Source organism: Takifugu flavidus, chromosome 17 (assembly GCF_003711565.1).
Source record: "Takifugu flavidus isolate HTHZ2018 chromosome 17, ASM371156v2, whole genome shotgun sequence".
Lineage (NCBI taxonomy): Eukaryota > Metazoa > Chordata > Actinopteri > Tetraodontiformes > Tetraodontidae > Takifugu > Takifugu flavidus.
The window spans coordinates 8,696,932-8,710,050 of record NC_079536.1 but is presented as its reverse complement, the minus strand read 5'-3'; the positions used below and the strand labels follow the sequence as shown (position 1 = coordinate 8,710,050).

Here is a 13,119-nt window from a genome sequence, read left to right as displayed (position 1 = left end):
CAGTCACAGAGGGCAGCGTGATCCTCTGTGCATATTACAAGCAGAAATATTTGGCCAAGCACCACCTACGCCTCTTGTCAGTGGAGCACTGGCAGACACTCACACACTAATGAATTTAAAAAATATTTACAGACACCTGCAGTCATGCATGCATGCTATTATTATTACATTAAAAATTTGCCAGGTCATCACTGCATGCAGTCCAAATGATAATTATTAATTCGGAGGGGTTCAAGCCAGGATGTGCTCGCTTCATACTGGTCATACTAGGTCTGAACCATTTAGGATGACCTTGATTTTGGGGAGAAATGGGGGGGGTCTCTGGTAAAGCTGGTCAAAGGACCTGTAAAACAGAACAGAATACCTGTTGTGTATTCTCGCTCAGGCGTGGGATGTGATGCTGCTGCTAGCTCTGCTGTATTAGCAGGAGCTAGCAATGTCCTCTAGAATGGGCAGGGAGCAGTCAAGGATCCGTTATCCACTTTAAACTGTTGTTTCACCTCCAGCTTTTTCATAAGAGTAAAATTCCATCGTTCCAGTATCGGATTTCATCACCATTCCCACATTCTATAGGTAAATCAGACATTTCAACCTCATGGTCATGCAACTGTAGATGTGTGCAGCGTCCATTCGGCTGGTTGAGATAGTAAATATTCTCTTTTTCAATGCAAATTATGAATCACCTCTTTAAATATAGCAATCACCATACTGTGTATAACTTGGAGCAAATGCTCATGGCAGATTATAAAGTTTACCTGGAATGATGGAGGAAGCGCAGGCAAGTGATCCCTATAGGTGCAAACTGAGTGCAGTTATAAATAAGAGCAAAGCAGATATTATGTCCACACTACTCTGAAAGGCAGCTCGTATCTGCACAAATGCTCTGGACATCAGTTGTAGTTCACCGCCTCTGCGATTTCATTTTGTTTTGCTCTGGATAGTTTATTTATGCTGTCACTTTTACTTGCTCACTTCAGCCCTTTAGAATGTTGTCTATGCACGCCGTTTGTTTCGCCCGCGGTTCTGGATTCTCATCATATCTCCCTCATGTTTACCACGCCTTTTTTCGCCTTTCAGATGCACCGAAGGTTAGGCGATCCAGTTATTTTTCACACCTATTTGGGGGAAATTGATTTCCACGTCCATTTGCCGCCATAGCTTTGAGCCTGCGCTTCCAGGGAAATGTATTCCCAAGAGCATCAGACTAATGTGGTGGCCAATTTCCCAGAAAAGCCATTACTCTAAAGTGCTTTTATTTCCATTGTGAACAGATCCGAAATGTGACCGTGGATGGAGCTTTTGGAGCCTGGTCTGGCTGGTCGGCCTGCAGCCATAACGACGGCGGTAGCACCGGTTCCTGTCTGTGTCGGACACGTGCCTGTGATAGCCCCGCCCCTCAGTGCGGTGGCCAACAGTGCCAGGGTATTAACGTGGAGGTAGCCAACTGCTCCAGGTTAGTTGCTATGGTTACCAATTATGAATATTCAGTTGACGGTTTCTCACTTCGACAGACGTCTGATCGCATATTCACATAAAAGTGTTGATTAGGCTGAGTTACCGTTGATTTGATAAAATTATCAAATGTGACACATATTTTAAAATTAACTGAGATACCACTGTGGTTCCTTCCTTTTTATGAGTTATGCTGTTTCTCAATTTTCTTTCTATTATATTTTGTATGATTACCGTAATTTCTGGACTACAGAGCGCACCTGATTAAAAGCCGCATAATCTAATTTTAGAAAGAAAATCAATTTTGTACTTATACAAGCCGCACCGGATTTTAAGCCGCAGGTATCCCGTGTAGTAATATGAAAAATTAAATCGAAAACATTCAGTTCCGGTGTATGTTTTTATTACTGTAAGAGACGAGTCACTGACGAGTGACAAACAGACAGGTAAGAAACAACAGCCAGTAAATGCTTTTTTTTCCTAAAGGTGTCTGTAATGCAGCTACCTTGAAATATACGTTTGTATCAGCTACACACAAACGTTGTTTATGCTTTTTTACTCAAACAATGAACAATCTAAAACTCCCCGATGGCCCACCTCTAAAATCTTCTATTTTCATTGCGGTGGCGATTGCTTTTGCATCCAGTCAGATTTGTACTGCGGAAACACCGCGGCCGCCTGCTCTCTGTGTGTTGACCCAGTCTTCCAGAACGTTTTCAAGCTCGGGCCACCTGCGTTGTTTACATCTAAAAGCTTTTCTCATCTTTTTGCTTTGGATCAGTTCTTCAGGCAGGCGTCTCCACCTTCTCGCCATTGATTACCGTAATGTATGCCAAGATTACGTGCGTCAGCTCGATTTCCTTCTTCAACCACCAGAGTGATTGTTTTTAACTTAAAAGCTGCATCATATGCTTTTCTTCTAGTATTTTCTATGTTGATGAGGGTTAGTAAAAATGACTGATTCACTATAGTTGTGATAGTGCGCCACGAAAAAAAACATAAATAAGCCGCAGTGTTTAAAGTGTAGGGAAAAAGTAGTGGCTTATAGTCCGGAAATTACGGTAATACATTTTTCACCTGAATGTCAATTTTATATATTAAAATGATGTTTAATTCCCATTATCAATAATTAGGCAGGCAGCACACCAGAGCATGCGTGGACCCTTCTGTCCTTCGTCTGTCACGCTAATGATGAGTAATGGCTCTGTTTATCGGGGTTTACATTCAGACTTTCACATAAAGGATCAAACGCACTTTCTGAAAGTTGCTTCTCAATCTCAATCAATCAGTCTTTATATAGCGTCTTTTACAATCAAAATTGTTTCTAGGCGCTTTACAGAATCCCAGGGCATGACCCCCAACAAGCAACAGAGGCAAGGTTAAACTCTTCTTTAACAGGAAGAAACCTTGAGCAGGACCAGGCTCATATAGGAGGACCCTCCTGGGTATGGGTAGAGAGAGGAGAAGGGTAGGGGTACAGGTAGAGGAGAGACTAGGCAGAGATCAATGAAATACATTAATTATATTAACTATAATAAACTGATGGTAGAATTGAGTGGGTCAGTAGGTCAGCATACAACTATGAAGGCGGTGATACCTGTAGATGGATACGGGTGGGGGGGGGCAGAAAAACTACACAAGAAATAACATCACTGATCTACTTGGTGAGGAGGAGAGGAGAGGAAAGGAAAGGAGAGGCAGCCATGGTTCTGGTTCCCCTTTTTGTTTTAATTAAACACAATAAAAATTGGTTCTTCTCTGCAGGAATGGAGCCTGGACTCCTTGGACTTCCTGGTCTCCCTGCAGCACCAGCTGTGGCATCGGCTTCCAAGTCCGCCAGCGCTCCTGCAGCAACCCGACCCCGCGCCACGGTGGACGAGTGTGCGTGGGCCAGAACCGCGAGGAGAGGTAGAACCCCTCACTCTTGATATTTTCCTACAAACACAGCAGACATGCCCTTTGTACTTGTATGCATGCGATTCCATCACTTCCATTTTGACGTACAACACCTCATCCCGGCCTCACCCAACCTCCACTTTTGTCTAATGGTGGCAGCCAATTAAAGCAAGCGCCTGTTCTTGGCTAATTATCTGGTTTTCACAGACACAGATGGAGCCCTCAGTTCTGGGGCTTCACAGGCTTTAGTATTGCATAATCACCTTGATGTCAGTGAGCTTTCTGGGTGATTTACAGCATAGGAAAAAAAACAAGTAAAAGAGACATAAAAAGCAGCCCAGATAAAAAATAATGTCAATGCTGTTGCTAACTTTGTTGCCAAATTAATTCTATTACAATGTTAGGTGCCTTTCTGACTATTCTCAAGTCCTCTTTAATAGAAACTGGTGTTTCCCACTGAACTGAAGCAGTCTGGAAGGCACCGTGCTGAGGTTTTTATTTCAAATCCCACCATGAATGAGAAAGAGAAGGCAAATAAATAGAGTTCAGAGGTTTCACTTAGTCAGCCTTCAAGGCTGAACCTCTATTTCACCGCCATCTCCATTTTTATTTTTTATTTTTTGCACTTTTCAATACCTCACCCCCTCCTGTAATCCCCCACCTTCCCATGATGCTCCAGAGCCTCTTTTCTGGCAAAGGAGAATATGAATTGGCTGCCATGGTCCACTTTCTCACGTAAACCTACCAAAAAGGAGACCCAAAAATACTCTGGATGACATGCGAGGCCACAGAAGGCCATTTTCTACAATACCTCCCTGTTTTCTTTTTTCCTTTGTTTCATCTCTCCTCCCCACATGCAGCTTTTCAAAACACCTTGGATCAGTTGGGGAGCAGTTCTGAGGGCAGGAGGATGGTCAGGGGGTGTGAGGAGTGGGAAGAAGAGTGAAGCAGAAGAAATTAAAGTATGGCGATGAGCTAGGATTTCACCGAGTGAGCCTAGGATAGAATTGAAGAGAGGATAGAATTGTCAGAACGTGCATGTGTGTGGTATTAACATATCTAGATAAGTCAGATCTGATGCTGATCTGATTTACATGTTTTAGTACTTGCATACATAGTGATGTAAGGCTTCAACTTTCTGTTATTTTTAAAGCATCTGTTAAACATGGTGACACCCACGATATTAGCATTAGCAGGCGCCACACTGCAGCTGTCCCTCCTTTAAACTTCAGGATGAGAAACTGATGCGTGGGAGCGATAAACGGACGTGTATTGTGACACAAATTGAAGAGCAGTAACGATTTTGAAGTGTACACATTCATTAACTTACCTCAAGCTCTCTGAAGTATAAACTGCCCGTACACTCCTCAGGACTGGGCTCACAATGTTTTTTTTAACCTTTTCTGGACTTTTTCTTGGCATTAGCACCAGACTCACCATTATTGACAGTTGGCCACACCTCTCTGGTAATGTCTAAACTCTGGCAGGGTCGTGATCTGTCGTGATGTTTGATTGTTTGCTGATAGATGCCTACTGCAAAATAATAGTTTTAGTTCTGTTGAAGCCTGATCCTTTTCTTTTGTCTTTGATTATTTGAAGCCTGTAAAGTTTTTTATGTACTTGTCCCCCTAATTAAATCCCATACACAGCAGCACAGTGGGCTTAAATCTGATTACGCTCGCTTTAATGAACCTTCTGTCGGTATTACCCTCAGCAAACTGACATGGTCCACACTGCTTACACAGTCCACAGTGAGTAATTAGCAGCTTTTTTTGTCTCAGCACTGCAAGCCCGTATCTAAAGAACGAGGGATCAGTCTAAATACTGAGACTAAAGCCTCTGATTTGTCCAAACTGGGGAGGGAGCATCAACTTTGAAGGCCTAAATCTGTTTGGAATCGATCTTTTCAGCTTTTCATTGCACTGCAGGAATATATCGACTCGGCGCACCAGTTGTGATGCATGAATTGTATGTCTTCTTATTTCCTCAAGCTTCTGCGAGACCGCTCCTCACTCCCGCACGTGTTTCCCTTCATCCCGCTACAAGCGTGCAGATTAGGAACCGTGGAAGAGGAGCACTCTGCTTTAAGGATTTTTACAACCTCTGTTTACCAAATGTTCCTTTTGAGCTAGCTTTCGCAGCAGAGGAGCTTCTAGGACTTGTAGACTGGAATTACTCAGCCAGAATCCCGGGAGGAGACACAAATCAAAGCTATTTTAGCACAAGTTTTCCCCAAGTGGCAGGTTGGTGATGTTGACCTTATTGACGTTACGATAAAAACATGCAATTGACTGACTTAATAGGTCCTGCCAGTGATTTACGCAACACATGTAAAGGTTTATAAAGTTCATAGATGACATGTGCTTGTGTGACACAGGAATGACACGTGTACAGAACTGTCCAACAGACACGTCTGCAGCAGCAACGGTCAGGTCCATACTGTCCCATGAGGCTCAGAGCCACATGCCAAAAATATGCTGGGGTTTGTTTAGAAATTTACGGGTGTTTTCAGACATCCCTGTCTTGTGGTAGGAACCCTTTGAAGCTACTTCAAGTCCTCGGAAAGGTCACAAAACCCTTTTTCCCAGCGCAGTTACCATTCTGCCAGTTAAAGAATCCGTTCCACTAAAGACAACCCAGAGACGGGCAAGATACACCTTAGAGCTTCTGTCATTTCGTTCTCGAGAGTGCAGCGCACGAGTCGGTAATGACAGTAAGCAGCACTTACCATTTTTTAATAAGAACATGTCAAATGATGCGAATGCCTCATCCATTATGACACAATCACAGGAAGTATCCCAGCTTTTCTTTGACCTAAAACTTGCCCTTTAAACTTAAACCTTATGTTAAAATTAGATTGAGGGCGACTCGATTGTGTTTACACAACTTTGTCTCCTGTAATCAAATCAAATCAATCTTTATTTATATAGCGTCTTTTACAATCAAAATTGTTTCAAGATGCTTTCCAGAATCCCAGGGCCTAACCCCAGACAAGCAACAGTGGAAAGGAAAAACTCCCCTTTAACAGGAAGAAACCTTGAGCCTACTTAATTTTAAAAGTAGAGTGGAGTCAGCTTCCCGTGCCTGGACAGGGAGCTGGTTCCATAGCAGGGGGGCCTGGTAGCTAAATGCTCGGCCCCCCATTCTACTCCTGGAGACTCTGGGAACCACAACTAGACCAGCATTCTAAGAGCGGAGCGGTCTATTGGGCTGGTAAGGTGTCACTAGCCCTAACCCTAACCAGGTAGGATGGAGCTAGGCCTCTGAGGACCTTGTAGGTCAAAAGAAGGTTTTTAAAAATTATTCTAAATTTAATGGGCAGCCAATGAAGAGACGCCAGTACAGGAGTTATGTGATCGGGGGCTGCAGTATCAATTGTTGTTTCCTTCAGGTAATTTATTTCTGTATTTCTGACCTTGAAAAAAATCAATTTCCGAAGTTTTTTATTCAGTTAGAAACAGAAATAAAAGTAGTAGAAATCATTGGTTTTTTAAGGTAACAAGAAGTTTCGGTGAAACTGGCTTTCAGTTTTAACATTTTTAGACTCCAGAGTTTTTTTGAATAATAGGCTCCTGGACCAGAAGTAATGTGGGTGGAAATAAAAACAGTATCTGATATTTGATTTATTTGAAACATAACACAAGGTAATAACTGGTTATTCTCTTTGAAAGCAAACAGAAACCTCGGCTTTTGAAACTCTTTGACATCTCTTCTCATGCCGCTCATTGGTCTGAAGCAGCATGACTGCTATTTAAATAGTTCATAAATAAATTCCCTTTTGTTCTTAAATTAAAAATAGATTGTCCAGAGATCACTCGAAGATTGGGCTGTTTCTAGTTATAGGCTCGTACAGGGGTATCAAACTCAATTGCACCTGGGGCCAAAACTCAAAGCACACTTTAGATTGCGGGCCGAACAGGATAAACATTTATTTAACACACTAAAAGTAAATGTTTTTGAACACGAATAGGAATAAAAACAGACAGGAATATTATTCTACAATAAAAAAAAATGTAAACTTTATATAACTTACAATACTTTGCTCTATATAAATATATTTCTTGTCAAAATTATAAAGAGGTACAACTATGAACATGCTGGAAAAAAAAAACATAAGTAAATAACATAACATAAGTAAAAACAACATTTGCTTTGCTCATGGGCCATTTTTTAAACTTTAAAAAATATATTAATATCTTTAAATATTTCTGCTGTCCACAAAAATGTTCCTGTCAAAATCAAACAAATTCAAAATATGAGCATGGTCCAAAAACCCCAGGAAATATAAATAAAAGTTTGCCTTCTAGCAAAAACCCACAAACCCGATCAGCAACTGTATTTCTACTCGGGCTTACATTTGCCAACATCTGCTTTTTGTCTGGACACAAGACGTCGTACACCTTCAGCATACAGTTCTTCAGAAACTCTCCCTCGGTAAATGGCCGGCCTGATCTGGTTAACTCTTCTGCCACTTCTCTTCATTTTGCATTTTCACTCTGGTGAAAAACATCTGCTGAGATGTCAGATTATTACGATTCTTCTTAACTCTTCTACTTTCTGTAGCGTCTGCTCTGCATTCAGTTTTTTCAGCTTGTCTTGATGTTTTGTTTCAAAGTTACTTCTTAGATTAAATTCCTTAATTACAGCTATATTAGCTCCACAAATAATACGGATTTACCGGCAGTGTTAAACATATACTCTGCCTCCCATCAGTTTTGAAAGGCTCTGTTTTCAGAATCAACTTTTCTTTTCACCATTGTTAAGGGCAAGGTTTGATGTTACAATAGGTTTGCAAGCATTAACATACGCTTGACTTGAATGACACGAGAATGTTCCCAGGTACGTAACCTATCAGGCAAGGCAGCTGTTGCGCTGCATTATGGGATCTGTAGTTTGTCTGTTATCAGCGCTTCATAACGCTGGGCCATTATTAACAATAATATTAGATAAATGTAAAATGATCTCGCGGGCCAGATATAATTGTATTACGGACCGGATATGGCCCGTGGGCCTTGAGTTTGACACATATAGGCTAGTAGAACTATTGTAGCCTGGACACCAGGTCACCATGACAACAGTTTTCTGATTGCTTTAAAACTAGTTAGAAAATCAAAGTGAATCCCTTTTGAACCCCTGTCTACCTTCACAGGTACTGCAACGAGCACCTCCCCTGCCCTCCGCATGTTTACTGGTCAGCCTGGTCGGCATGGGAACGCTGCACAGTGGCTTGTGGAGGAGGCATCCAATCGCGTCGCAGAACCTGCGAGAATGGCGATGACTGTCCTGGGTGCGGTCAGGTACGTCACACGGTGACATCTTCTGAGTTCCTGAACAGTCGGCACATTTAACAGTCAGAACATTTAATGCCCCTAAATCCTCTGGCCATCGCAGAACCTGTCACCAATACCACACAGGCAGATGGTATTCACATTTCCCATGTGTGAGCAGGGATAATATCCACCACAGAGCTTTCCCCCAACGCTCGGATGATGCAAGGAAATGCTGAAATGTGTCCATTTGTCTTTGTGCTGCTGCTATTTTTTTACACCAGCTTTTTCTCATGTCCCTCTACCAAATGGATTAAAGAATATAGGTCAGGGGCTTGTGGATGCAGGGTGGGCTTAAAATGCTGTAACATTGGAAAAAAATGAGCTACAGCCAAAGATTTGGAGATGCCGTTTGTTTAAATTCTGACAAATCTTGTTGTAGACAGTTAAAAAAAACTGATAAATGCTGATAAAGCAGCATTTAATAACCCAGATTACAGGCAGCAGAACACATCCCATCCCACAGGTTGTGTAATGGTCCATTGTGAAGCTCAATATTACTCTGCCAGCATTATGATCCATCCCACACATGCCCTCTCAACCTCAGGAGCATATATAATATCCTATAATTGCCCATTTCACATTAGTAAGTTTGGAACAGTTAAATAAAATGGCTGACCTTTCATTAAGTCACTATTAAGTACTCGCTCAGTAACTTTTGGTGGTGCGTGGGCCTCTGCGCGTGTTCATCTGGTAGCGGCTCTATTTTTGACACGGCACACCAAGGGGGTTTGAGGCATCATTGGAATGCAGCTCATTTACGACTGTGTTGCATCGTGGGTATTTTCGATATAACCGGAAAACCCCAGAAGTGGGAGTTGTCGCTGAGGATTCAGAGGCGTCTGCTGGGGGGGGGGGGGGGGGGACGGTTTCGCTGTCATTACAAGGAGGCAACATTCTAGAATGACATGCTGACTCAGGGTCAGTGTCAAAGGTCAAGAGATCAACCTGTTAAAGCTCAGCGCAGCTCTGTCCCTTTCACCCAGGCTGTACAGCTGCTAGCTGATACTCCATTGGTGGTGTCAGCGTTCTGCCTGATTTGCTTTACTTGAATTCTCTTTTCACCCTCACTCTTTGAACACTGGGTACCTGGACCTAACTGGGGCCACCAGGGCTGTAATTACACACCACTTTCACAGGTATGGTCTCTGCTCCGCCGAGGACTCGGATTTCTACTGCTTTGGCAACTTGTGCTCCTTCAGATCAAGGTAGAATTTGCTGCCACTTAATGGCACAGGTGTTGGCTCATGAAGCACTTTACGCTCCTACGTTGTAAAACACAACGCTGCGTGAGGTATAACTGCATTTGAAAGAGAATGATGCCTTCCTTTGATACTTAATTTGCATTCGGCGCTCAAAGAAAGAAAAATGCCGTCACAAAAAAGTTAAAAGAGTGATGTAGTTTGTTTTTTAATGTGCCATCTGTCAGCGTTTCCTTCCCCCAGATACATCTACATTTGACTTAACTACATTAAACACACCCACTCGCTTTTAATCAGACACACGCTTCTGTTGTCGCAGCTACTTTTTTAGGACCCGACACCCTGCTGAGACCGGATGTGACAATTGTCTCCAACGTGCACATATTGTGCACACGCTGTTCCATTGATGTCCCAGCATCCAGGCGTTGATCAACAGTGGCGAGCTTACATCTGCTTCGTGTTTCACACAAATGTCAGACACGAGGCCCCATGAGTAATACCAATACTTGAAACTTCATTTCAAAACCAGGCACATGTTGTTTGTCTGATTTCTTACTGATCGCTGAAGTGAATCAGATACAGAAGAAGTTCGGGACATTTCAGCTTTACCAAAAATTACTTTTGGATCTGAAGTAAATGTTGCTGTAGCTGTGATCCGAAAACAGAAGAGGTGATTTAGCTTTAAACGCTACCTAATGTTGTCCTGTGTGCCATCGCCCCAAGCATAGGCTTTACACATAGAAATATTTCGTCCCAAGGTGCTCAATGTCTCACTTTGCTGATGCGAGAAGACATTTGACTGCGACTTCATCAGCACTCCTGTGCATGTAGGCTGGAATCCCCCCGAGATGCTGGAGAGGCGGAGAATGAAGGGGAAGCCAGATTCTAGCAGGTTGACCTTGTGTTTAATCCCACCCCATCCTCCCCAACGTCGCACTCAATGTAAAAAACATGTCTTCGTATTGAAAAGTGATTTATCTAAGGTGCAGTCCTCTGAAAAGAAAGTTATGAGTAGTTGGACTCCACATGGTGTCACCTGCATGATGTTGTTCAGATGTGACTGCAGAGCTCATGAGCTAAAAAGATCTTCTCCAGAATGAACAATAAAGATCTACTGCTAATACATCAGGATTTACATTATTTTCTGTGCAGCAAATGCATAAAACTGGCCAAAGAAGGAGAAAGTAAATGTCATGAGTGTGCACAGCACAAGATTCATTGAACACCCATTTGAGTAAGAAGCCAGAAGCCTTCTGGATAGAAGGCGAAACGTCTTCAAGAGAAGAAACCCAGTCCAGTTGACATAGAAAACTACCTTGGATACAATGACCTGGATGATTGAGAATCTACACAGACATATTACTTAATGTGATTTGAAGGCTGAGCCCAAGGTGGCTCCCGCTGGGGTTGAGTGGCCCCATAAAAGCAGCACTTTCTCCAAACCAAAAATGTTAAGACAATTTTCATCTCTCTGAGAGTGGCAAATTTTAATTTCTCCTTTTATTTTGAGTAAATGAATCAGTCGTGCATTTTCAAATTGACGTTTCATATTAACAACACTTCACTCACTCAAGATCGACCACCATTAAATAGAGCAAAGGACTCAAATGCCTTGCTTCAATGCAGTCAAATACATTTGCTAATGTAAAAAAATTGCCAGTTTTGATAAAATTTGTGAAGTATTTTTACAACTTGTCTGCTAAGACCGTGCTGGTATTAGTGTTCATTCCTAGCTTCAGACTTGTCTCTGGTGTTTTATGTGCACTTCTCCCACTTCTAGAGATCAAAAAGGCCCATTATTCTCTACTAAATCTCAAAAAAAATGAAGTAAATACGCTCCATGCAAACGTAATGATGTGCAGAGTTGCTTAATGGCACCAAAGCTCTTTTATTTATATGCGAAAAATCCTGCAGCACAGCCAGGCTGTCAAATGAAGTACCTGGCGTTTGTGTGGGTAGCCTGGCATGTGAACACACAGTGTTGTCATCATGGAATCAGATCGGTGAAAAGATAAGGGGGAGGATCAACTTCTCACAAGTGTGCCAGTCGAACTTTTCTGAGACGCCAAAGAGGGTTCTTCCATCACATCTGGACCGTTAAGGGAAGCCTCTGAGCTCTGCTCACCGGCCTCCATGTTTGCTCTCTCCCTCACAGACACGCACAGCAGGTCAGAGCAGAATGACTATAACGAGGGTGGAAAGCTCAAAGGGCCTGACTTCTTATTATTCACCTCCCACAGTTGGCCAGACAGCACAGAGAGTCTTTTGTACCTCCTCACAAACGCACCGTGGATTTCAATCTTCACACTCATCAGAATGGTCTGGTACTTCCCAGTCACGCTCTCTGACACATGCACATACACATGTGCACACACATCCTCACATTTATATCTTTGTTGCCTTTTATTGACAATTGCATTGCCCAGATATTTAACTTAACCTTAACCATCCCCAACCATTGACCATCAGACAGTCCTTTGAAGTTGTAAAGCCCAGCAAAATTTCCCCACTCTGCAAACAGGACACCGCTTTAACGATTTTGGCACCCAGGGTAGCAACACTTTCAAAAAATAAGCAGGAGCCGTTTGCTAGTCGGAGGTGAGCCATCTGAATCCCTCCTTCATCCATACACATAGACATACCCTAGACATTCAGAATTGTATTATTAACGTCCATGCCGACCGTTGGCATGCAGTTGTAGAGAACATTAAGCGAAGCCACATTAAGCAAAGCCACATTAAGCGAAGCTACATTGCTGTTGGTCTCTGAGCAGATGTCTGTTAAAGCTATTGTAAAGCAACGCGCTCCTCTGTATTTACCCATCATGCATATCTACGCTCCCATGCAGCAATGGTGCCGAATAAGAGAGCTCATTTAAATAAATTCCTCCAAAACGAGTGAGTGAGTGAGTGAGTGAGTGAGTGAGTGAGTGAGTGAGTGAGTGAGTGAGTGAGTGAGTGAGTGAGTGAGTGAGTGAGTGAGTGAGTGAGTGAGTGAGTGAGTGAGTGAGTGAGTGTGAGTGAGTGAGTGAGTGAGTGAGTGAGTGAGTGAGTCCCCCCTGCTCCAGCTTTCTTCCTGTTTGTTCAGATGGAAAACTTCTTTTATTTCACATCTTCAGGTTCATTTTTAATGCATTATTCAAAAGGTCATAAAAACACCTCCCTGGAAGCGAGAAGATGGTTTTTGATTATTTCTGATTTTGTATTCAGCTGCATAACCAATATAAGAGACCAAAAAAGCAA

At 42.6% G+C, this 13,119-nt stretch overlaps 1 protein-coding gene across 14 annotated transcripts in view; it reads left to right on the top strand.

The window, feature by feature from the left end:
• sema5a (sema domain, seven thrombospondin repeats (type 1 and type 1-like), transmembrane domain (TM) and short cytoplasmic domain, (semaphorin) 5A) overlaps window positions 1-13,119 on the top strand; it is a 91,560-nt gene that overhangs the window by 54,966 nt on the left and 23,475 nt on the right. For all 14 annotated transcript variants that reach the window (XR_008946831.1, XR_008946829.1, XR_008946832.1 and 11 more), the window contains 3 exons: window positions 1,272-1,453; window positions 3,217-3,360; window positions 8,498-8,645. Coding sequence is in view for 10 of the 14 variants with exons in the window: in XM_057012815.1 (XP_056868795.1) it covers window positions 1,272-1,453; window positions 3,217-3,360; window positions 8,498-8,645 (474 nt within the window). In the remaining 4 variants the exon portion in view is untranslated. The remainder of the gene's footprint in view (window positions 1-1,271; window positions 1,454-3,216; window positions 3,361-8,497; window positions 8,646-13,119) is intronic.